Source organism: Delphinapterus leucas, chromosome X (genome assembly GCF_059928025.1).
Source record: "Delphinapterus leucas isolate spDelLeu-1000000601 "Yukka" chromosome X, BTC_Dleu_Yukka2, whole genome shotgun sequence".
Taxonomy (NCBI): domain Eukaryota; kingdom Metazoa; phylum Chordata; class Mammalia; order Artiodactyla; family Monodontidae; genus Delphinapterus; species Delphinapterus leucas.
Window position 1 is genome coordinate 89,644,600 of NC_143150.1, and position 24,741 is coordinate 89,669,340.

Genomic DNA, 24,741 nt, shown 5'->3' on the forward strand with positions numbered 1-24,741 from the left:
CTGAAGGCCTCACAGAGATGCAGTGGTAGAGTTGAGACCCAAGCTCAGATCTCAGGACTCTCAGTGGGGCCCTGGCTCTGTGTCTCTCCCCCACAATGGGCCTCAGTTTACCCCTCAGCACCCATGACAGGGGCAAGGGGACCCTGGGCTGTCTCCCAGCTGCTGCCGTTCCCCCTTCTACCCTCTCACAAGTTGGACCCTCATGGTCACAGTGTGGGGCTAGCCTCACAAGAGCTAGGCTGGGTGGGGTCCCAGGGCCCCATGGGTCAGGAGGCCTCATGGCCAGAGGGTGGTGATACTAGAGGGACATAAGTCAGTCGGTATATCTGTGGGTCTGGCTGTGGACAGAGCTCAGCCGTGTCCCCAGAGTTGGCACAGGTCCCTGGGATCCTCTATCCCACGGCTCCTCCAGAGAGCCTGGTGGTAGACTCTACCGGCAAAGGCCAGGGCTCTGACTGCTCCCACCATGAGGTCCTAGCTGAAGGTCTGCCAGCCTCAATGTCCCCTTCCTTCCCTCCCCATCTCTGGCAGAACGGCTGTGAGTCTGGGAGCACTGTCCCAGAATGGACAGGGAGATGGAGGCCCTGCAGGGGTCCATCTACTGATCACCAACGTTTTGTTAAGCATTCCACGTGCGTTAACTTTGGAAGATGGGTACAATTATTGTCCCGTTTTACATATGAGCCCAAGGAGAGCTACAGCTAGTTAGTGTCAGAGCCTGGCCCCAGGCTGGGGGAAGCAGAGGGGACGATTCTGACCCTCCTACCTTCACAGAACTTAGGACGGAGGCTGAGGGGAGGCTTGCTGCAATTCCAGGCCTGGCAGGCGGGAGGCACTATGAACTTTGGGAAGTTCCAGTGATTTTGGACACCAGGGACATAGGCCTTCACCTACTGAGAAGTTGGACCCATGGACCCCACAGAGTCTGTGGGTTTGAGATTCTGGGATCATTTGAATCTAAGAAATGATGTTCTACGATTCTGAGGTTCTAGCATAGTACCATTTGAAGACCCTGAGGGTCCCAGTCTCTGTGGGGTCTGCATGGCGCTCCCCAAGCATCAAACCTTGGGCCTCTCCATGGCCCAAAAAGGACCGGGTCTACAGGGCCCAGGGCTTGTCATGGTGGCCAGACGGACGTCACTCACCACATCCGCCAGCACCCACATCACCCCACCTGGGCCTGGCCGGCTGCAGGACGGGACGGCCAATTCTCGGAACGAAACCCGTGGGGTAGGGTACCTGCCCCCTTCTCTTCCTCCTTGGTGCCGATGAAGCCCAGCGCATCCGGCCGCCATGACGTCAATGGCGGAAATATCTGGGGAAGTCGGGGGCTGTGACAACAGGGCCCAGATGCAGACCCCGATACGAAAACACAAACTATGTCCCAGAAACATCCTCCATGTGGCTTCTAAGAAATAGTCAGAAAAGGATGCCCCAACAGACAGTACAGGAAGCCGGCTGCCCAACCTGGCCCTCCAGGTACCCCACCACGAGACAGACCATATCCACGGCCCCTTTCTGAGAATGTATCTATGCTGCCCTGAGTCAGGTTGTTCCAGATGTGTCTGAGGAGGCGATTTCTTATAGGCTCTGGCCAAGGGTCCAGGCAGCTTGAGAAGTGACCACAGGCTAGCCGTGTAGGCCAGGCCAGAGCGGTGGAAAACATCCACTCACTCACCAAAATCAGTGTTGGTTCGCTCAGGTCTTCTGTGACAAAGTACCACAAACTAGGTGGCTTAAATAACAGAAATGTTTTGTCTCACAGTTCTGGAGGCCAGAAGTCCAAGATCAAGGTGTCAGCAGTGTTGGTTCCTTGTAGGGCTACGAGGGAGAAATCTGTTCTCTCTCCTAGCTTCGGATGGTTTGCTGGCGCTCTGACATTCCTTGGCTTATACAAGCAACACCCTGATCTCCACCTTCATGCACTCATTCAGGCCCTTGTTCTGAGCCTCCGTAGACCCAGGCTCCTGATTCTCACGCAGTAATGTTCTAAGGCCCCGAGGGAGTAAGGGTTTAAATACCTGGATTCACACCCCCACCTCCGTCAGCACCATAACTCTGGCAACCCCCATGAGCTGAAAGCAAAGAAAGAAAGGAGCAACTGCCCCCCTCAGAGCCCTTCTTCTGCTCCCCAGGGCTGCTCTCGGCAGCTGTGTGCCCAACCCAGTGCTATGGGGCGGGGTGGGGAGACACACACATACACACACACACTTTCCGGAGAAAGAAGTAGAGATCTCAAGTCACCATGGGGCTGTGGGACACTGTACCTGGTTGTCCCCTTCAGTAAAATGGAAGTTGGGCTTGGCAGTCCCTTCCAGCTCTGGCTTCCTCTCAGATTGGTACTCTAGCATTCCAAGAAACCAAGGCCCTGCCCATCGGGGAGTGTAAGGTTCTGGAGCCATTCTGGAGGATTTTCTGGATAGGGCTTGGATAGGGGAAGAGAGGAAGAGCGGGCATTCCAGGCAGGTCGAATAGCATGAACAAAGGCTTGGAGGCAGGCCTGAAGAGCAGAGATTGGGATGAACTCCGGTGGGAGCCGAGTCGAGGAGCTCGCACAGGCCCCGGCTCAAGAGAGTCTATCTCTCCTCCTCTCTGGCACCTGCCCTGCCAGCTCCATGCAGGGCGGGAGCCCAGAGATGATCTCAGATGGAGAGCTCCAGGCTCCTGTACTCAGCTTCCACACGGCCTTGCCACTTGCATGTCTAACACCAGAGTCATCATGTCCCTCCACACCTGGATCACCACCCCCAACCCTGCTCCCCCATCTCCCCCATCTCAGGTCATGTCAGCTCCGTCCTTCCAGCTGCTCAGCTAATACCCAGAAGTCACCTTGACCCTCCCTCTCTCACCCTCCGCATCCAAGCTGCCAGCAAATTCTCCTGACTCCACCTTCGAAACATTAACTCCGAACCCACCCACTTCTCACCATCTCCACTGCCATCATCCTGGTCTGGACTGTTGCTTGCCTGGACTATTATAGTAGCCTCCTCACTAGTCCCCCTACTTCTGCCCTCACCTTCCTAGAGTCTGCCCCCCTCACAGCAGCCAGAGGGATCTTTGGAGTCCATGCCCACCTTGCACTCCCAGATATGCCCGTCACTGGGGTAACATAATGCTCCCAGGAGAAAATCAGAAAGCAGCCCCCGTGGGATCAGCAAAGGTCGTGTGGCCTACACTGGGTTCAGGGAGGACAGGAGGGCTGAGACCTATCCTGGCTGAGGCCCCACAAACCACCCCAAATTCCCCACCGCCCTCAGGGAGGACACCTCCCCACCAGGCCTGTGCCAGCGTGTACAGGCACGCTGTGCGCTGGGTCCGTGTATGTCTGCACATGGCGTGTGCTTGGAGACACAGGCACGCCCGTGCTCCTGACACCGAGTATGTGTGTGCACATGCGCACACACGTGACCAGAGCTGGGGCCCCTTTGGGACACACCCCAGCCAATGCCTGCTCTGACCAGAGGGGGTGTCCACATGGTTCAGATGGTTGAGCATTTCACACACACCCCAGCACGTTTGTAACTCCTTCCCCTTGTGTCCCCGCAGCCTGCCCTCGGACAAGGACCCAATGCCCAACCCCAGGCCAGCCAAGCCCTTGGCCCCTTCCTTGGTACTCAGCCCATCCCCAGGAGCCTTGCCCAGCTGGAGGGCTGCACCCAAGGCCTCAGACCAGCTGGGAGCCAAGGGCCCGGGGACAACCTTCCAGGGCCGGGACCTCCGAGGTGGGGCTCACGCCTCCTCTTCCTCCTTGAACCCCATGCCACCATCGCAGCTGCAGGTGAGGCCTAGGGCCCAGGATGGGGCAGGCAGGGTGGGGTACCTGGGCCTATAGGTGCCGACCTTTACTGTGGCACTGGGCGGGGGGCCCAGCTGGGGCACAGGAAGTGGTTTTCTGGGTCCCAGGCACGTCTGTGACTTATGCAGATGTCACGGGGCCAAGAAAGTCCCCACTTAGCAGGTCTCAGAGATTCGAGGCTCTCCGCAACCTCCCAATCCCTGTCTCAGGACAGGAGACCCTATCATGGTCCCACAGGCATAGCCATGTGTGTCTCCATCCCCCTGTGACAGAGGGCTTGGGGCCCAGGGAGGTGAGGTGACAGGATGGAGGCCAGCTCTGCCACTTATTAGCTGTTTGATCTTGAAAAAGTCACCCAATCTCCGTGAGCCTCAGTTTCCACATATGTAAAATGGGGTTGGTCATTCTGCCTAGTACGTGGGGTCGTTGGTGAGGAGTATACGGGTTAGACGTGTAGAACAGTGAACATGAGGATGGCATCTCACCCGCCTGCCTTCCCCCAGCTGCCCACAGTGCCCCTCGTCATGGTGGCACCCTCTGGAGCACGGCTGGGTCCCTCGCCCCACTTGCAGGCACTCCTCCAGGACAGGCCACACTTTGTGCACCAGGTACCAACCCAGAACAGGCAGGGAGGAGGGAGCAGGCGGGAGAACTGGGGAGAGGACCTGGCTGAAGTGGACCCCGTGTGCCCCTAGCTCTCAACGGTGGATGCCCATGCCCGGACCCCTGTGCTGCAGGTGCGCCCACTGGACAGCCCAGCTATGATCAGCCTCCCGCCACCCACTGCTGCTACGGGGGTCTTCTCCCTCAAGGCCCGGCCCGGCCTGCCACCTGGTAACACTGTACCCCACAGCTCCACAGAAGCCCAGAGCCCCCAATCCTTGAACATAAGTGGTGTGGGCTGCTGACTTGCGGCCCTCAGGAGGCCAGAGGTGTCAGGTCTTATCATCTTGGAAACTCCAACCTCTAAAAATGTCAGGCTCAGAACCTTAAAGACACAGAATGTCAAAATCACGGAACCACAGATCTTTGCAAAGTTAGTCGAAATGTCAGCGCAGTCTTTGAGCTGCTCCACCAGTAGCCTTGGAGATTAGGGACCACAGAGCCCCCTGGGAGTCTGGGCCTGCAAAGCTCAGGAGGGTGGGAAGCTCAAAATGAGAGGCTTTGTGGGCCGAGCTCCAGAGCCTGGCCCCCAGCCCCCAGAGGTGCCCTGTCCCCACCTGCAGGGATCAACGTGGCCAGCCTGGAATGGGTGTCCAGGGAGCCAGCACTGCTCTGCACCTTCCCAAGCCCCGGTGTGCCCAGGAAGGACAGGTCAGTGTGCAGGGCTGGGAAGGACCCTTGCCCTGCCATCCCCTCCTCTGACACACTTTGTCCCCCCAGCACCCTTTCAACCATGCCCCAGGGCTCCTACTCACTGCTAGCAAATGGTGTCTGCAAGTGGCCCGGATGTGAGAAGGTCTTCGAGGAGCCAGAGGACTTCCTCAAGTGAGTGGGTCAGGCCTGTTCCGGTCCAGGGGGGCCCCAGTTTGTGGGAGGAGGTCTGGGGTGCAGGTCTCAGCTCAGGCCTCATCCTGATAAGGGGTAACATGAAAGAGGCAAAAGCTGAGACTGCAGGTTCAGATCCTGGCTCCATCACTCACTGGCTCTGTGACCTTGGGCAAGTTACTTAGTTTCTTGGAGCCTCGGTTTCCTCATCTGTATAATGGGGGCATCATAACAGAGGTGTGTGCTATGATTTACCTCCATTTTACAGACAAAGAAACTGAGGCCAAAGAGGTTAAGTGTCTTGATCAAGATCACCCAGTTCCTGAGTAACAGCCAGCCTCCGGAATCCACACTCCTAACTGCTTTGCCCTGCTACCCCCCCTCATGCCAACACACCAGCCTTTTATTGACCCCCAAAGTCCCAGATCCTCACAATGGCTATTGCTGCCTCCTCTCAGCCCCATCTCTCTCTCTCTCTCTCTCTCTCTTTCTCTCTCTCTCTCTCCTCTCTCTCTCTCTCTCTCTCTCTCTCTCTCTCTCTCTCTCTCTCTCTCTCTCACACACACACACACACACACACCTTTTCCAACCATACCCAACTATCAGTGGCAATTCAGTGCATCCCGTCCTCTTCACAACCAGGCCTTCGCACAAGCTGTACTCTCCACCTGGAATGCCTTTCCCACTCTCAGCTCACTACCGTTCCATCATCATCTCCAGCACCCTGGCCATACAGTAGATGCCAAGTAGCATATGTTGAAGGAATGACAGGTGTGAAAGGAAGACTGAGGTAGAAAGAGGGGAGGGAGGCTGAGGCTCTGAGGAGAGACCTTCCTCCCAGAGGGTCTGAGCCCTCCCCACTAGGAATGTTGAGCCGAGAAGCCAGGCTCGCCATGGTCACCCGCATGGACTCTTTCCGCTACCCAGGCACTGCCAGGCAGACCATCTCCTGGATGAGAAGGGCAGGGCGCAGTGTCTCCTCCAGAGGGAGGTGGTGCAGTCTCTGGAGCAACAGGTGACATGGGGGGGGCAGGGGCAGGGTGGCGGTGGGTGAACCGTACGTCCACCCTGTGCCAGGATACAAGCTCACCCAGGATGGGGCTGGCATGAAGGAAGGAAGGGGGCAGGGCACTCCCGGGGAAGACCACAGCCTACACAAAGACGTGGCGGAGAAAGATCAGGTTGAGGCCTCACTCTGTGCCTGTCCTCACAGCTGGTGCTGGAGAAGGAGAAGCTGGGTGCTATGCAAGCCCACCTGGCTGGGAAGATGGCCCCAACCAAGGCTCCATCCACGGTGAGCCACCCCAGGCCTACAGGTTGCACAGACTGCTGGGGAGCAGGGGAGAGGCCCTGCAGGGGGCGGGAGACCTATCCTTGCACCCAGGCCCTGGGATCTCTGGGCCCCTGTCCCCAGCTCCAAACATGCCCAGACCTAGGAATCTGTCCCTTTCTACCTACAAACCCTCTGACCTTAAGATCCCAAATCATGATCTTGAGTTTGCAAAGCGACAGCAAATCGCCAAACACTGAATGCAGACTGTGTGCCGCTGGCAAGACCAGCTATATAACTCACAGGGCCCAGTGCAAAATGAAATCACGGGGCTCAGATTTCAAAATGATGACCGCAGAGCATTAAACAAAGTGCAGGGCCCCAGGACCTTCAGAGATCACACAGAAGCTGGCCCTGGGTGTCAGGCACTGTTTGTGAGCACTTTGGTGACGTTAACTTATTTAATCCCCATGATGCATGGTGAGGTAGGTATTACTATCATCCCCAATTCACAGATAAGGAAAATTGAGGCCAGGGAGGCTTAGGTGACTTTCCCAAGGTCGCAATTGGGTAGCAGAGGAGCCCAATTCAACCCTAGCTCGTGGCCCTGGCACTGGTGTGCTACACACACTAGTGTCCATACCCGCACTTTAATAAATATGGCTCGTGCTGCTTTGTGGGATTCTACATCAGAGTGGAATTGAGAAGAGGCTGCCCTTACTTTTAAAAACATTTATTTAAAACTAAAGTGGCAAGTTTAAGCCTCTGGGTCACCAGCCTCTCCCTCTTCCCCCAGGCATCGTCCGACAAGGGCTCCTGCTGTATCGTAGCCACTGGCACCCCGGGCACCACTGTCCCAGCCTGGCCGGGTCCCCAAGAGGCCCCTGAAGGCCTGTTTGCTGTGCGGAGGCACCTCTGGGGCAGCCATGCAAACAGCACGATCCCAGGTAAGGATGGTACGTGCCCTACGTGGTGCCCTCTGAGCCCCTCATCTCCCTGCCTGGTACTGGGCGGGGGACTGCTCTTCCCCACCACTGCCACCCAGCCTTTGGAAACTGGTAACTGCTCGTAAAAGCTTCCTCTCTGGATTTCCATGGCCTCCAAGCCCCCATCGTGGTCTCAGATGTCTAGTCCTGGCCCTGTCTCCCCCGAGGATTAGGGCTCACTCACTCTGCACTTCAGCTACTCCATCTGGTCATCAGAAGGGAGGGAGCTAGCTTAGTAATTCCCAGGGACTCTCCCTCTCCCCACCAAGGAAAAGCAGGGTGACTCGCCCAAGCTCACCAATCCCCTACTACCCGCAAAGTCTGGGCTGTGGGCTTAATAGCGATTAGGGCCTTCGAGTGCCATCCTGACTCCGCCATTTAACCAGTTACATGCATTTCGTGTGGAAGTTACTTCATTTCTTTTAAACCTTGGGGAGAATAAGCCCCATTTTGGTGGGAGCGGTGCAAAGGGGAAATGATATCATTTATGTCAAGTGCTTAGCCAACAGTGACTGTGATCCTGGAAAGCGGTGTTCACGGTGGGATTTCAGGCATGCAGCCTCGACAGCCGGTCGGTCGAGAGCAGAGGGTGGGAGAGGGAGCGAGGAGTTCCCTGACGGGGCCTGATCCCACCATACCTCTGCCAGAGTTCTTCCACAACATGGACTACTTCAAGTTTCACAACATGCGGCCCCCTTTCACCTATGCCACCCTCATCCGCTGGGTAAGCAGAGTGCCGGGCTGAGGAAAAGGAAGAGAGGGTGGGGTGGAGGGTCTGCCTCTCTCTGAGCACCCCCAGGCGGGCTCCTGCCTGAACAAACCCACGCCTCAGATGTGATCCCCCATCTTCACCCCAGACCTGCCCCCAAACCCACAACTGAACTGCCATCCAAGCCAGTGCAAGCTAAAAGCTGGCCTTCAACACACCCCCTTCCTGATGGCCACATCAAATCCAAACCTAACTGCCTCCTGGGCCTATAAATAGCCCCCAAACTAGCCCCCAAACTCCTTCACCAGCCCAGACGTACCCCAGTCTGCCGACGCATTCCCCCCTAGACCCTATCCCTAACCCCTTCCTTGTAACACCTGACCCGTCCCAACCCCTTCATCCTCATCCCCCTAATGCCTTCCCAGAGGCTTCACCAGAGCCCGCCCGGACCTTTATCCTAGGCCCACACCTAACCCTACACAATGCCCCCCGTTCACCTACCTAGCCCCATCCCAACCCGGAGCCTCACCGCAGCCGTGGTCACTGACCCTTGACGCAATTCCATTCCTAAATCCAAGCAGATCAAATTCCCGGACCCTTAGCCTCACTCCACACCTAATCCCAGCCCTGACCCTTAACGACCACACACAGTCAACCTCATTCTTGACCCTGAAACTAACCACATCCCTGACACATAAAATAACTACGTAACTAGGCCCACCTCTGACTCCTGACCTAATGTCACGCGTCATCCCACCCCTCGCCCCTCGACTCACCCCAGTTCATCCCCAGCCTGACCTTTAACCAGCCACTTCCCTGACCTTTAACTCTGCCTGGTCCTTTACCCCTTCCAAATCCTTAACTGGACCCCACTCTCTGGCCCTTACCCGTCCCAAACCCTGAAACCTCACTCTCACAGAGAACTCCAACTCCAACTCTACCCCAGAAACTTAACTTAACTCTAGCCCTAACCCTGAAGCAGACCCCACTCCAACCTCAGCCCTGATCCTCTACCTAACCCCATCCCAATCCCAGCCCTACCCTCACCCCGCTTCTAACCCTGTCTCTGACCCGTCACCCCACACCATCTCCCTTCCTTCCCCCGTCCCCACAGTTCCACCCAGGTCAGAAGGCCCAAGGTGGGCCAGTGCCCCTCTCAGTCCGAATCTGGGGGAGCGGCTCCCCTTACCCCCACACCCCCTAACCTCCAGGCCATCCTGGAGGCTCCCGAGAAGCAGCGGACACTCAACGAGATCTATCACTGGTTCACACGCATGTTCGCCTTCTTCAGAAACCACCCTGCCACCTGGAAGGTGAGCACCTCCGGAGGTGGCAGTGGCTGGGAGGGCCTCAAATGCCACTGCGGTGCTGGGTCAAGTTCAGGAATGGGTGGGCCTGGGACTGGGCTTGTAGGCATGTTGAGAAAGGGCAGGAGGTCGATTTTTGGTGGGGACTGCTGGCCTCAGAGGATGACTGCCTGCCTGCTCCCCTCCCCAACGTCCCCGGCCCGGCTGGCTGGTCCTCCTTCCACAGAACGCCATCCGCCACAACCTGAGCCTGCATAAGTGCTTCGTGCGTGTGGAGAGTGAGAAGGGGGCCGTGTGGACCGTGGATGAGTTTGAGTTCCGCAAGAAGAGGAGCCAGAGGCCCAGCAGGTGTTCCAACCCCACACCCGGCTCCTGACCTCAAAGCCAAGGAAAGAAGGAAGGACAGGGGCCAAAACGGGGGAGTAGAAGTGGCTGGAGGCAGGGGTGACCGGCCCTGAACGTCCCTGCAGGGACCAAGAAGTAAGGTGTGCACCATCTTGCTGGCCAGGGACCCTGCTCCCCAGCTGACCGCCCTCCTGGATCACATGCTCTGCACCAAGGCTGCTCAGAGGGACCTTGGCCCCAACCCCACACCCCCGCCCCAGCCCCCTGCGACTGGCTCTCCAGCCAAACTGAGCCTTCACAACCGACCACACACACAGCCTGCCTCAGTCGCTCTCACAGATGACCTTAGGGCTGGAAAGGACACAGAGAGTCGCAATCCTGTCCCTTGGACTCAATACAAACCCTAAAACACGAAGAGCCTGCCTCAGTACACTCACACCACCTCAAATCCGCAGTCACACAAACAGTCACACCCGAGCACAGTCCTGTCAACCCACATGCCCCAAAGCACACACCCGTAGCCAGCTTCCAGGCCCACAGGTGCAGTGTCACACGGGGCATGCCCAGACACCCGCACAGAAGCAGCCTCGGTACCTTCAGGATCTCAGGTCCCAGAAAGCCACACAGACACATGCTGGTCACACACGGTATCACACAGCTCCCGACACAGACGCTCGGTCGCACAGACTCTCTGAACTCACCTGCATGTCTCACACATGCGCACCCACAAAGCACCCCAGTGGGCGTCCTGAGTCCCACGCAGACACCCAGGGCCATGCACACCGACTCACCAAATGTACCCAGTGTCTCACCTGCCACCCGCCCCCTCCCCCATCCTGAGCCCTGTGCCCTGTGCCCCCATCCATGCCTCAGCTTAGACTGCAGACAGAGCCCCTCATTTATTTGAGATCCAAGGCCCCAACCCCCAGCACCCTCCGCAATAAACTGCAGCTGAGCTTCCACACTCTGGATGGTCGCCCCAGATAAGGGTTGGGGTCAGGTGGGAAAGGGTCTGGGGCCAAGACTACAGCAGGAGGAACTGGACCACAAGCAGAGGGCATGGCCCGGGCCAGTGCTTGGCCAGTGCCCCCAGCACCCCAAATCCCTGCCTGAGGCCTGGGGGAGACCTCTGCTGGGGGCTGCTCAGGCCTCACGGACCCGGCCCAGGAGGCCAGCGTTCTCCTGGCGAAGGGCTCGGTAGTCCTCACGGATCTTCTCCAGGTTGCTGAGGGTCTTCTTGCCCATCTCCGTCTCAATCTAAGGCAATGCGAACCGCAGCCCTTCAGCGTGCAGGGCCGCTTTCCCAGCTCCTGCTCACCAGCCCCACCCCATCACAGCCACCCAGGGCCCCTCCCATGCTCCTTCCACCCCCTCCAATAGCAGCCTGCTCTGTCCCACCGCCAGGCCTCTGCACATGTCATCCGTCCACCTAAAGCATCCTTTGCTATGTGGCAGGATCGCCTACCACATACTCGAGCTGAAGCCTCTGCCAACAGCCCTGGGAGGCAGGCGTGAGGACCCTCAGGGGGAAGGAGGGGGCCAGAGCAGGCCACTGGGCTGCTCCAGGTCACACACACAGCACCTAAGGGGCAGGGCTGTGTCTGGTTCCACAGCCTCTCTTGGCATAAACCGAGGAGCTGTCCCTGGGCCTGCCTTGGTTAGCCCTCCCAGCCCCAGGCCTCACCTGCTCCTCAAGGTCTCGAACCTCCCGCATGATTGTGCCCGTGTCCTCGATGGTCTGGATGAGCTGGCTGCAGTTCTGGGGACAGCAGGAGCAGAAGGCTTGCACCCCAACTTGGCCCCACCCCAGCCAGCCCCCAGGCACGCTTCTCCCCTCACCTCATGCAAGGCAGCTAGATACTTGTAGGCCTTCCGAACAGCATCGTCCTTTTTGGCATCCTGACCAGACAGAGGAGACCCTGAAGGTGTCGGTGGGCTGTCCCCGCCTCACCCCGCCCCTACCCCACCCCCACCTCCAGGCCCCCACAAGGCCACCCTCTCCCACTCCCTGACTTCATCTTCCCCAGGGCAAAGCCAGGCCCGAGCATCAGTGTACCTACGAGGCTCACACAGGGCCCAAGGCCCACCCCTCCCCCGCACCCAGCCCGGCCTGCCCCACACCTTGAACACAAGCTCATCAGTCACCGCAAACGTCCGGTCCAGCTTCCCAGACAGGGAGTTGATTTCCTTCTGAAGCTCCTTCGTGTCAGACAAGATCTGGCAGAGACCAGGGTAGCCGTGAGCCCATCTGGGGCGGGCAGCCGGCCAGCTGAGGGCATTCACGTTTATGCTGTCCCATCCAGACAGGGTCAGGGGTGGCTGGAGTGGACTGTGTGGGGCTCTTCTGTGTCTGGGTATGGCCAGATAGCTCTGACTTTCAGAGGGTGTGAGGTCCCCGTGTAGCCCTGCAACACACATCTGCCCCTTCGGCATATCTACCCGTATGACCCACCCTCCCTGGCCACGATGGCGTACCTTAGTGATCTCTTCCTTCTGCTTCCGGATGTTGCCCACAATCTCCAGGATGCGCTGGGTATAGGCCAGCCGAGACACATCTCTGGGCAGGGTCTCGAGCTCTGACATCTAGGCAGAGACAGCAGGTGCTCCCTTAGCACCCACACCTCCCCAGCTCTGAGTGGCCCAGGGCCCCCACACGGGCCTTACCAGCTGCTTATAGACGTCCTCCTTCCGGCGGGCCTCTTCAGCAGCTGCCCGAACACTCTGGTGCAGCTCCTGGATCTCTGCCAGCCGTCGAGAAGATTCCAGCTGCCAGGACCCCACGGGTAGAGGGCGGTGAGGCAGAGCGCAGGGCTAGCCCCCTAGGGAGGGACCGAACCCGCCCCACCCATGGCCCCGGACCCCACCACCTACCTCTCTGCAGTCCTGGAGCTTTCGGAGGTGGCGGTACTCAGCAAGGAGCGGAACACGATGCTTTTCCCACTGACCTGCCAAGTGGATGACCCGCTGGGCACTGCTCTCTACCACGAGCTAGGGGTGGTGGCAGGGAGGCTACATGTCACACTGGCTGGGCCCATCCAACTCCGACCCTCCCGGCCCAGCCTCAGCGCCAGCCCCACCTGCAGCTTGGCAAGGTTGGCAGCCCCGTCGGGCAGCAGCTCCACCGCCCGGCTCTTCAGGCGCAGGGCCTGCTCATGCTCCGCTGTGCTGAGCTTGCTCTGCCGACACTCGGTCTCCACCTGGCACCCAGGATCCCCACTCCCAGTCAGTGGGGAAGCCCCATGCACACCACAACCTCCCAGCCCCCGCTAAGCCTGGAGAGCCCTGGCCTAGCCCAAGGCCCTCAGATGACAACACATCCCTCTAGGGGCCCTATGGGCCCCTCGGACCCCTCCTGATAGTAACAGAGACCTATAAGCAGTGACAGGCACCCACAGGCCCCTCTGACCCCTCCACCTCCACATTGACTTCCCAGGACCCCTGATGAGCCCCACAAGCCCCTACAGAGGCCCACGGACACTTACACCCCTCCCGATTCTCACAGACACCAAGGCACCTCTAACCCCTGCAGGTCCAACACCACCCCCACCCCCAACCCTACATCACCCTCTCACTCCCACTGATTCTCCTGAACCCTCAAGAAGCCCACAGGTCCCCAGTGTCTCCCATGAACCCTTCTGACAAGTGCAGACCTCTACAGAGTACCCCCTCAAGTCCCTCTAAGCCGTCTAGGCCGGACTTGTGACCTGACCCCGGTGGACAGCCCCTCTCCCACACCCACCTGCACAAGGTTGATTCCCAGGGTCTTCATGTTGGCTTCAACCTCTTCAATGTTGCGATTCACTCCCTCCAGCTGCTCCCGAAGAGACTCCAGCTCCTGCTCCTGAGCTGCCCATGTGTCCTGGGAGGCACAGGCAGTCGGGGTGGGGGTGTCAGGCCAGTAGACAGCCAAGGGCCCAAGACACCTCCCCCGCCTCACCATTGCTCTGCTCACTTGTTCAGGCCGCCGGGAGGTGGCCGGCACATCTGACACCTGGGCTGCCTGGGCCTCGGGCTCCTGGGGAGCGAGAAAGGAGCATCCTGGCTGTCGCGGAAAGCCCTGCCCCTCACAGCCCAGCCTCAACACCCACCAAAAGCACCTTCCCAGCACCATACCCAGGTACAGTACCACTGACGGCTGTCAGAATGTGTGTGAGGATCAATGCGCTCTCTGTGACCTTAGACTGGAGTGTTTGCTCATAAAGAAACCTCCCTGACCCTGACACAGCTCTTGCCCATCTGCCCATGAGAAGGATGAGGGCCCCTCTGGATGACCATCCAAGGAGAGAAGATATGTCCAGAGGAAACTGCCCAGGAAAAGCTGGGGTCTGCACAAAGAGCAGCCCTACACGCTTACATAGTTCCCACCCCTCTACCCTTTCTCCACGGAAGTTCCCAAGAAGCCAGGGGACCGTTCTGGGTGCCCATCCACCATGGGGAGAGGGCAGGTGAGAACACGGGCCCCTGTATGGATAAAATGTGGTGTGTGTACATAAAGCAATACTGCCTTGGCCCCATCAGCATGTCCCAGGGCCACTCAGGCCCACCCACCAGATGGAAGGTGAACTTCTCTGAATGTGTGAAGCGGGAGCCCTTGGGAGCACCAGTCCTGGCGCCAGCACCCCAGGCCTGCAGCAGCTCTCCCAGGTCTCGGGCTTGTTGGGGGGGCCCTGGCCGGCCCCAGGTCTGGCGCAGATGCTCGGCCAAGTGCTTCTGCAGCCGCTGCCGCTGAGTCCGAGTATCCTCCTAGAAACAGTGGAAAAGTGTGGAGGCCTGCTGGGTACCCAAGGCCCTGCCTCCACCAGGGAGCTGCTTGACAAGGTGCTACCCCCAAGTCACACCAGCCATCCAGCCTCTCCCACAAGGGGGCCTGGACCCACTCTCCTGGTCCACAGGCCTGGGAGCTCCCTGAGGATGGGGCCTCCTCTTCTTCAGCCCTGCTTCTCTCTACCCACTGGCTCCCTGCACTGGAGGAGGCTGTGGGAAGGGAGAGAAGTAAGCCTGCAGCCCCCAAATTAGAGACCAACACTCAAAAGATATGTGGGGACAGAGCGGAAACCGAGTCAGAGGTGCTGGGCAAAGAAGGGGGCAGAGGCAGAGTGGAATTGAGAGAGAGAGAGAGAGACATGAGAACAGAGGCAGTTTTGAGACAACTGGAGAAATCTGATTACGAACTCAGTGTTGGATGGTATTAAGAGGTCACTGTTACCAATACAGGGGACACGGGTTTGAGCCCTGGTCCAGGAAGATCCCACATGCCGCGGAGCAATTAAGCCCATGCACCACAACTACTGAGCCTGTGCTCTAGAGCCCACGAGCCACAACTACTGAGCCTGCGTGCCACAACTACTGAAGCCCACGTGCCTAGAGCCCGTGCTCCACAACAAGAGAAGCCACCGCGATGAGAAGCCTGCGCACTGCAATGAAGAGTAGCCCCTGCTCACCAAAACTAGAGAAAGCCCGCATGCAGCAACGAAGACCCAATGCAGCCAAAAGTAAATAAATAAATAAATTTAGGTGAAAAAAAGATGTAATAGGTTCTGGTTCAAAAGATAAAATGCATATACAAAGCTTAAAAAAAAAAAAAAAAGTAAAAGAGGTCACTGTTAATTCTGTTAGGTGTGAAAATGGCCCAGGGGTTGTGTTAAAAAGTGAATGCCCTTATGAGTTAAGAGATGTCTGCTTAAGTATTTAGAGTTAAAATGATATGATGTCTGGGACTTGCTTTAAAATATTACAGAAAAAAATGTTAGAGAAGGGATGAGGAAAGATTGGCAAAATGCTTATATCTTTTTTTTTTTTCTCTTTTTGGTTGTGCCTCGCGACTTGTGGGATCTTAGTTCCCCGACCAGGGATTGAACCTGGACCCTCAGCAGCAAAAGCGCTGAGTCCTAACCACTGGACCGCCAGGGAATTCCCACAAAAGGCTTATAATTGAAGGTGGATGGCAGGGACATAGAGTTTATGAGACTATTCTCTCTACTTCTGTGTCTGAAATGTCTGTAAGTTTAAAAAAGAGAGAAAAAGATAAAGACAGAACAAATGGCAGTGGAGGAGGCGGAAGGAGACAGTTCCAGAGACGGACAAAGTGGGGAGAGGATGGGGACAGATACTGAGGTGGACAGAGGGGAGATGGAGGCGGATATAGAGGTAGATGAGGCAGAGACACAGAAACGAGGAGACAGCAGTGGGGAGAGAGAAAGAGGGGCAGCAAAACCACAGAAGGAGAAAGCCAGTGATGAGAAGAGACGGTGCAGAGATCTGGAAGCCACATATCGGTGATGACGGCAGAGACAGAGAAAGAGGGAGCGAATCAGGGGCAGGAAGAAGGTAGTAGAAACAGGGAGGAAGGGAGCAGATCCTGACAGCTCTGGCTGCCTGTGCACGTCCTTCGGTGGAACATCGCCCTCAGAAGAGAGCAGTATCACCACCCGTGTCTCACAGCAGGAAGCGGACACTCCGAGGGGCCATACTGACTTGTGCGAGGGCCACAATCTTTCTGACTCCAATGTTCTTTCAGGCAGGGAGCCAGGTAGTTGCACACAGGGAGGAGACGATGGAAGAGAGGGACAAAGTGGGGTTAAGGAGAGGGGCAGAGGACTAACGGGAAACGAAATGGGAGCCACAGTGAGCAGGGACCTCGTCAGCAGGGACCAAGCACTGGGCAGTACCTGGACGGGGAGGCGGGATGCCCGGTGGACCCAGTCCTCATCCCTGGGGCGGTCCCGGCCCGTGTGCTGGCAGAGTTGGATGGCGTGGCGTTCAAGGAGCGAGGCCACCCTCGCAGCAGGCTGCGGCACCTGGGCGGGGGCTGGTAGCAGCAGGGGACTCGCCTGGAACTCCCGGGGCTCTGGAGGCAGCAACAGAGTCAGCCAGTCCTCCTGCCTCACCATGCACTTAGGCCCACCTCTACCCCTCCCCCCAGCCCCTCTCCAAAGCCCCATCGTCACCTCCTCTGGAGAGCAAATCAGGCATGAACAGCCTGCTGGCATGGAAAGGCTTCTGGTGGACCGAGCCCTGGTGAGAGAGCAGAATCAGACCTCTAGGATGAATCGTGACGGGGGGCACCAGGGGGAGGGGGCCAAAAACCTGAGCACCCAAATGGGGACAAGGCAGGCAAGGCAGCAACAAGCAACACTGACATGAGTTGAGGGGTCCCACCTGGAGGTGCTGCACCTTAGGAGTGCGAAGGAGGGGTGGGACCCAGGGCAGGGCTAGCTGGTCCCGGATTTGGCTCCCGATGGCCCGGAGGAGGATAGCTGAGTCACCTAGGGAAGCGGGGAGGGAGTGTCAATCAGGTGACAGTGCCACAACTCCAAAAATGCATACCCTGGGAAAGCAGCCTGACACACTCAGACATTCAACAAACACTTATTAAGCACCTACTTGGTACCAGTCACCATTCTAGACCCTTGGGCTACTTCAGTGAACAAACTGATAAATATCCTCCTGCCCTCCCGCAGAGGCAGGTAGAGGAGAGCGTGACCAAGGTCGTAAGTACAATACAGAAGACTGTCAGGTGGTCATCAGGAAAGGAAGATAAGGACCATTGAGAGGAAGATATAATTTTAAACAAGGCAATCCAAGGAAGGCCTCCCTGAGGTGACATGTGAACAGGAGCCTCCAAGAGGTAAGGGAGTGAACCATGAGGCTATCTGGGTGAGTAAGCCAGCAGATGCAAAGGCCCTGAGGCCAGAGTGGCCTGGTGTGGTTAGAGTAGAGTGGGCGAGGCGGGGGCAAGGCAGGAGGTGAGGCAGAGAGGCCCCTTCCAGCACCAACTCCCCACCTGGGTCAGCCCAAGCCCCAGTTCCCTTCCCTCTGCCCTGCATCCCCTCTCCCAGCCCCAGTCCTCCCACCTAGTTCTCCTGAAGACATATACCCCACACCCACCAGTCAACCTTTTCACCACTTCCACCTCTCTCAGCCCCCACAACACCCTCTCCCTCACCCCCACCACGCCCCAGGCACCCCATACCAGCAGGCTGGTCTGCGTCCTCAGAGGCATCAGTGGGCAGACGTTCAGCCAAGAAGAGAAGCAGGTCCCGGAGGTCAGGCTCACTGGGGTAGAGGAAGTTCTGATAGCCAAGCTCCAAGGGATATCCCAGGTCCTGCGGGTGGGGAAGGGTGGCCGCTATCAGTCAGGCAGGCAGGATCCTCCTGTTCTGGGAGCCCAGGGCTGAGACCACAAATGCTCCCACTCTCTCACCAACCATCACCCTCTGAACTTCCCCTTGGCTCACCAAGGCCTTCAGAGCTTTAAAAATTAAAGCTCCAGGGACTTCCCTGGTGGTCCAGTGGGTGTGACTCCACGCTCCCAATTGCAGGGGGCCCAGGTTCGATCCCTGGTTGGGGAACTAGTTGTGGCATGCGTGCCACAACTGAGAGTCCGCATGCCTCAGCAAAGGTCTTACGTGCCGCAACTAAGACCGGCGCAACCAAAATAAATAAATATTTTTTAAAAAAATAAAATTAAAGCTCTGGCCTCTCTAAATATGACTCAAAATCCAGAGCCATGAAAGAGAAGATGGGTATTTCTGAATACATGAAAAAATTTTTAAAGAAAAATTACAGTGAGCAAAGTCAAAAGCATAATGACAAGCTGGGAAAAAATGTTTGGAGTTCATATCGTAGGCAAAGAGTGAATCTTTTTCACTAGTATATAAAGAGTGCCTAAAACTACACAAGCAGAAAGACCAACAGTGCAACAGTAACAGAGGCAAAAGATAGGAGCAGACAATTCCCAGAAAGAGAATGAAAAACGGCCCTTAAACATATGCAAATATGTCCAACTTTGCTTACAAGAGCGACTTGAATTGAAAGCACGCGGAGAGACGCCACACGAGCATCACCGATCCGGGACAACCTGACGTTACGTTCTCCTGAGGTCCACTCGGGCAGGGAGATACTATCACTTGCACAGAGTTCCTGCCCCAGACCTGAATCTAGTCATGAGCAAACGATCAGACCAATTCAGATTATGGGGCATTCCAGGAAACAACCAGCCTGCATGCTTCAAAAACATGTATCATTGCAAAAAGAAACAAAGAAACAAAAACTAAGTAGGACTGCTGGATACAGAAGATTAGAAATGTAACAGTGATATGAAATGTATGATCCTAGATTGGACTCTGTAGTTGGAAACAAAAAGAGCTAAAAAGGATATTTTTGTAACGACTGAGGAAATTTGACCATGCACTAAATATTAGATACTATTACTCTATCAATATTCAGTTCGTGGGTGGGATCGTGATACTGTGGTTATACTGGCAAATGCCCTTTTACTTGGGAGAGACGCACTGAAAGTTTTAGGTATGAAGTGTCATGATGTCTGCTGCTTTCAAAAGGTTCAGAAAAAACTGTGTGCGTGTGTGTGTGTGTGTGTGTGTGTGTGTGTGTGTACCCAGATAGAGAGAAAAGAGTGGAGGAAAATGTTAACAACACAGAAAGCTAGGAGAATGGTGTTATTTTTCTGTTTTCATTTTTCCTTAAATTTGAAAGTTTTTCAAAGTACAAAGCTAGGAGGAAAACTATACAGAGAGACTATTCCTCACCTATTGAATGGGCAAAACTCTGACAATACACTCAGTGGGTGAGGCTGTGGGGAAACAGGCACCCTCTCGTACACTGCTGTTGGGAAGGCAGAAACTAAACAATCCCAGTGAAGGCGATTGGGGAAAATCTAACAAAATGGTGTATGCGTTTACCCTTCCACCTAGCAATTCTACTTCTAGGAGTTTACCCTGAAGACAGGCCTCCAACAATTCAAGAATATATATGCATAAGATTATTCATTACAGCATTATTTGCAAAATATTGGGAACTCCCTAAATGTCCAAGCATAGGAGAGGGGTTGAATAAACTACAGTGCATAAATACAATGAACTACTCTGCAGCTGCAAAAAGGAAAAAAAAAATGATTGCCTGATATGAAATGATTTCCAGGATATGTGGCAAGGGGAAAAAATAAGGTAAGAAACTAGGTATATGCTCTCTTTTGTGTAAGAAAGGGGGGAAATAAGAATATATATTTATATTTGCTTATATCTTCATTTTTTAAAAACTGGAAAGACACACAAGAACCTAATCAAGGTAATCCCCTTACAGCAGACGGGTAAGGGTAACGAGGTGAACGGTCTGGAGTGCCAGTGGGACTTTTCAAGGTATTGTGTTACTTCTGTCACACCTTGGAGATTTCTTTGACTCTTTCAGTAGTTAACCATCTTTTACCCAGTTAACAATTCTTTATATTGAAATTTCCCTATTCAAATTACTGCTGGGGTTTGTGTCTCTGGACTGGACCCTGACTGATAAAAATGACCCACACAAAATAGTAAATAATGTTTTTAAAAGAGGCTATGGGCTTTGGAGTCAAAAAGATTGGGGTTGAAATCCAGCCTGTGCTACTTAACTGGCTATAAGGCCTTGGACCGGTTATTCAACCACCAAGAAGCTCAGTTTCTAGCTGTAAAATGGGGCTGACAGTACTTTCCCAATGTGGATGCTTTAAGGGATAAAAGGGCCCATCAAGGTTCTGGGCCAGAGTTGCATGGATTCTGAAAGCATACTTCGTGGATGCAAATCCAAGCTTTGCTTCTTACCAACTGGGTAACCGCAGGCAAATCACTTAACCTCTCTGAGCTTCACTTTTCTCACCTGAGAAAAGGGATACCAACAGTGCCTACTTCAGAAAGTTGTCACCAGAATTCAGTGAGTTAACACCAGGTTACCACAATGCCCAGCACAGAGCACACACTCAAAAAACATCATTATTATACACACATATGTGTACTTGGTCACAACGTAAGATACATTTATTTCAGAGGATCACAGTCAAAACAGTGTGAAAACCACTGTCTTTTAAGCTACTTTACTTTGGGTTTTTTCCGACACCTGCAATCAAAGGGCTGTGACTGATACAGAAACTCACTCCAGGAGTGGGATGTGTGAAATGACAGACACCAAAGTATGGAAGTGGCTGAGTAGCAAAAAGTGGTGCCAGGAGTAGGGCACATGAAGAGGCAGACACCAGAAGGCGGCAGTGCTGAGCCAAGGTGGGCTACATGAGCAGCACCCAGCTGGGTTAAGAGAGACCTTTTCTACCTGCTCAGGGCAAACCGAGGCTCTGGGGCCAGACAATCACGTGAACCTCTCAATCACGGAAAAAGCCATACTCACGCTAAAGTTAGTGTGAGGAAAAGTAGGTCACCACCAAATCCAGTGGGAAACAGCACTGAGAGAAGGGAGGAAGAGAAAACTGGGGGAAGCCTGATCCCCGGCCCCTCCTCAACACGCCCCACTGTGCACCCTCCTAGCCAAACAGGACACAAGTTTCCCCTTATAAAGTGCCATCCTCGAGAAGACAGCCCCAGGCCAGGGGACAGACTGCCTGCCTCGAGGGCCACCGAGAGCCCCAGACAGAAGAACCTGAGAACTCCTGAGAACTAGGTGAACCAGAGAGCCAAGGGAAGGGTAGAGCTCTGAGGCCTATTTCTAAGTGACAGAAACTGCACAAGCAAGGAACAAATTCAAGAAACCTGACCACCCAGTCCCTTGGGGCTAAGTGGAAGGTTTCACTGTAGTTACTCTATTGTCCCTCTACCACCATATACTGAGTACGCTGGGCATGTTGACATTCATTACGTAGCCACAAGTTGCTGGAACACAAGCAGCCAGATCAAGCCTATCCAATAATAGTGATACCACTTGCACAAAGCTTACTATATCCAGTTTTTCACGTATGAACTCATTTTTTTTTTTTTTGCGGTACGCGGGCCTCTCCCTGTTGTGGCCTCTCCCGTTGCGGAGCACAGGCTCCGGACGCACAGGCTCAGCGGCCATGGCTCACGGGCCCAGCCGCTCCGCGGCATGTGGAATCCTCTCGGACCGGGTCACGAGCCCGTGTCCCCTGCATCGGCAGGCAGACTCTCAACCACTGCGCTACCAGGGAAGCCCTGAACTCATTTTTAATCCTCATAGCAACCCTATGTGGTAGGTACAATTCTTACCCTTTTTACACATGAGAAAACTTAAGCCCAAAGAGGTTAAGAGACTAACCTAAAATCCCAGAACTAATGAGCCAGGAGAAATGACATCTACTTGGAGCCCTTGGATATAGTAACTGGACACAGGTCTGTACTGGGGAGGCATGAGTGCTTCACCAGAAGGCACTTTATTTACAATAGAGACAGTATGTAAATTATTCTCACGAGAGGTAAGCTGCAACAGAGCAGAGTAAAGTTTTAGTGCAGACACTGTTTTAGTTAAGCAGCATATCTTCCTTCAGGTAACCCTCCCTCCCCCAACTCCAAGTGATCCTGAAGGAGCAGACAATCACAGTGCCCTGTAGGGATGACCAGGTGATCCAAGCTGGCCCAACCAGAGAACGTGGTGGTTAATTTCAGCCTGAGCACGTGACTCAAAACAGGGCCTTTTCAGGAACTGGTAAATGGATACTATAGGGGGAAAAGTTCTTGGTGCTAAGTTCAAAATATGAGAGCCAGGGGCAACTCAGGCACAAACTGGATCAACTCATTTAATCCTCAGGACAACCCTACTTTTATCATCTCGATTTCACAGATAAGGAAACTGATGCCCACAGGGGCATCAGTTATCAAGGTCACACAGTTAACAAGTGCTGTAGCCAGGGTCTGAACTACTCAGGCAGTTTGACCACAGAGCCAGCAGCCTTAACCACTAATGAACGCTAAGCCACAACGGGAGGTGGCAGAGAGGAAAGTCAAGAGTCTCAAAGGAGCTTGGTGACTTTGTGAAGGAGGAAGGAAGAGGCTGTGTGTAATTGGGAGGAAGACACTCACCATACAGGCCTGAGCCAGGCTCATGGCCAGACGGAACCGGGCAGACATAGCAAGAGGCAGCAGGGGGCTAAGGCCGGAGCCCACAGCAGGGTTGATCACACGCAGGCAACGGACCACAGCTTCTACAACCAGCTCAGTGGTGAAGGCTCGCAGGGTCTGCACATCTGGAGGAACGGCCCTGAAGAAGAAGGAGGCAGTCTCGATAGGGGGTGGGGGGAAGCAGTCAGGAAACAGGGATGAGGCTGGGCCATGCTGCCTTCTGGAAGCCCTAGTACTGGGATGGGGTGGGGAGGGTGGCCACAGTTCAGACAGGTCCTGGGTGTTGCTGGCTGACTTCCATTTGAAAACTGAGAATGGGGGGAGTCCTCAGGTCCTAAGATCTTGGTGTAGAACGGTGGATGGAAGGGATCCGAGTTCAAAAAATCTCAAATTTCCCTATGCCTAAAAGCCCCAAATTTCTGGGGTCTGGGAAGGCCTAGGAGCCCAGGTGGAATAGTCTCTGTGTTTCTGCATCCCCAGATATCATGTTTGCTGCATGTCAGAGGCCCCTAGATACTGACCTGCTAGGATTTTGAGACTAGATGTTGGGAGGCTGGAGTTTTCAGGAGTTCCAAATGTCAGAGTCCCTGGGTATCAGGACCACCCAGTCTCAAGCAATCCAGAAATCAAGCTCCCTAGATGTCATCTTGGGTTTTTAGGACCCTCGAATGCAGGAGTCCTTGTGCGTCGGGGTCACCAAGCATTAAGGCCACCAGATTTTAGAGTCCTGGGGTTTTAAAAGGCTCAGGTATTGGGAAACCAGGTTTGAAGGTTCCCAAGTATCCAATCCCAGGGGATTTTGGAGTCCCTGAGTGCCAGGATCCCAGAGTTTTAAGTTCCCTGGTTCACAGGATAAAGGTGGCTTAGAATCTCCAGATGTCAGAGTCCCAGGGTATTGATGTCAAGATCCACAGATTTCAGGATCCCGGGTCTTGAGGTTCCAAGGTTTTAAGGTCTCGAGGTGTCTAGGTCCTGGAGTTTGGGGTTTACCAAGTGTAGAGGTCAAAGGGTTTGGGAGGCCCCGTGTGTGTGTGTGTGCGTGCGTGTGTGTGTGTAAGGAGGAGGGAGGGTCTTAGGGTCCTGAAGTTGCAGCCCTAGATGTCAAGGTCCAGAGTTTTGGAGTCCCGGATGTGGGCATTCCGGGGTGGGCGGGGGCTGTGTCCTTACGTGCCGGCCTGTCGCAGGGAATGGATGAGGATTCGGTCCGCCTCCTCCATGGTAGAGCCGTGTTGGAGTCCGAGGTTGGGTCCAGGGCCGGGTCCGAGCAAGAGAGGCGCAGCTGTGGAAAGCCCGCTCCCTGCTCGCGGTCCAAGGGGTGTCACGGGCTGCGCGAGGAGAGCCGGGAAGTGTAGTTCCGAGACCCAGTTCGGCGCAAGCCGGATGCCTGTCGTTCTGGTGTGAATGGGCGCGCGCAAGCTTGAGCGTGCAATGGCTGCTGGGAGTTGTAGGTTTGGTTTTGTTTGTTTTCTCTTTCCTGTAGCCCAGTGCGCTCTTCCGAGTGAGCAAAGGATTATACTGCACGCGCAAGTGTGTGTGTGTGTATGTCAGGAAGGAAGGGGGAAGGAGCGGGACGGAGAGAGGCTTCTATACTCATTCATTTAAGGCAGCATTCATCTTCTAGATTGTAAAAGTGTACAAGTTAAGGCAGGGGCTTTCGCACAAAGCGACTAGGTTTGAGTCTCAGCTCTGCAACTTGCTAAATGTGCAACCGTGGGCAGGTTACATAGCTTCCCTGTGTCTTAGTTTCCTCATCTGTAAAATGGAACTGTTAATGTACCTGCTTCCTAGGATTAAACAGAATTAACTCACGTAAAGCAGCGTTGAAATGTGTGCCTGATACATAATACAGTAAAAAACAAAAACAAACAGAAACCACTATGTAAGTTACAGTCACTAGTATTCATGCATTCAATAAATGCTTTATTTTAATGTTTTATATATATATATATATACACACACTCCAGAGAATAATTACATAGTAAACATCCA

At 54.9% G+C, this 24,741-nt stretch overlaps 2 protein-coding genes across 6 annotated transcripts; one reads left to right on the forward strand and one right to left on the reverse strand.

The window, feature by feature from the left end:
* The first annotated feature begins 682 nt into the window (after window positions 1-682).
* On the forward strand, window positions 683-10,901 carry FOXP3 (forkhead box P3). 4 transcript variants are annotated; one of them, XM_022563723.3, is made up of 11 exons: window positions 683-3,778; window positions 4,300-4,404; window positions 4,492-4,630; window positions 5,023-5,110; window positions 5,180-5,284; window positions 6,212-6,299; window positions 6,498-6,578; window positions 7,351-7,501; window positions 8,188-8,264; window positions 9,461-9,562; window positions 9,783-10,899. In XM_022563723.3, exons 1-11 carry the CDS (start codon window positions 3,569-3,571, stop codon window positions 9,930-9,932), a joined length of 1,296 nt encoding a protein of 431 aa, XP_022419431.1. In that variant the 5' UTR covers window positions 683-3,568; the 3' UTR covers window positions 9,933-10,899. The 4 variants fall into 4 exon arrangements, with proteins under 4 accessions (XP_022419431.1, XP_089760677.1, XP_089760676.1 ...); XM_089904551.1 differs by having other exon boundaries at window positions 9,461-9,927; XM_089904549.1 differs by having other exon boundaries at window positions 3,501-3,778; window positions 5,023-5,284; window positions 9,783-10,901.
* On the reverse strand, window positions 10,762-24,151 carry CCDC22 (CCC complex scaffolding subunit CCDC22). 2 transcript variants are annotated; one of them, XM_022563720.3, is made up of 17 exons: window positions 23,920-24,151; window positions 22,714-22,891; window positions 17,874-18,006; window positions 17,060-17,166; window positions 16,849-16,915; window positions 16,570-16,748; window positions 14,450-14,644; window positions 13,854-13,916; window positions 13,641-13,760; window positions 12,979-13,098; window positions 12,773-12,889; window positions 12,566-12,667; window positions 12,377-12,484; window positions 12,023-12,118; window positions 11,741-11,800; window positions 11,586-11,660; window positions 10,762-11,158 (listed from the first exon to the last, which is right to left on the reverse strand). In XM_022563720.3, exons 1-17 carry the CDS (start codon window positions 23,967-23,969, stop codon window positions 11,045-11,047), a joined length of 1,884 nt encoding a protein of 627 aa, XP_022419428.1. In that variant the 5' UTR covers window positions 23,970-24,151; the 3' UTR covers window positions 10,762-11,044. The 2 variants fall into 2 exon arrangements, with proteins under 2 accessions (XP_022419428.1, XP_022419430.1); XM_022563722.3 differs by lacking the exon at window positions 23,920-24,151 and adding an exon at window positions 23,274-23,913.
* Between the last annotated feature and the right edge of the window lie 590 nt (window positions 24,152-24,741).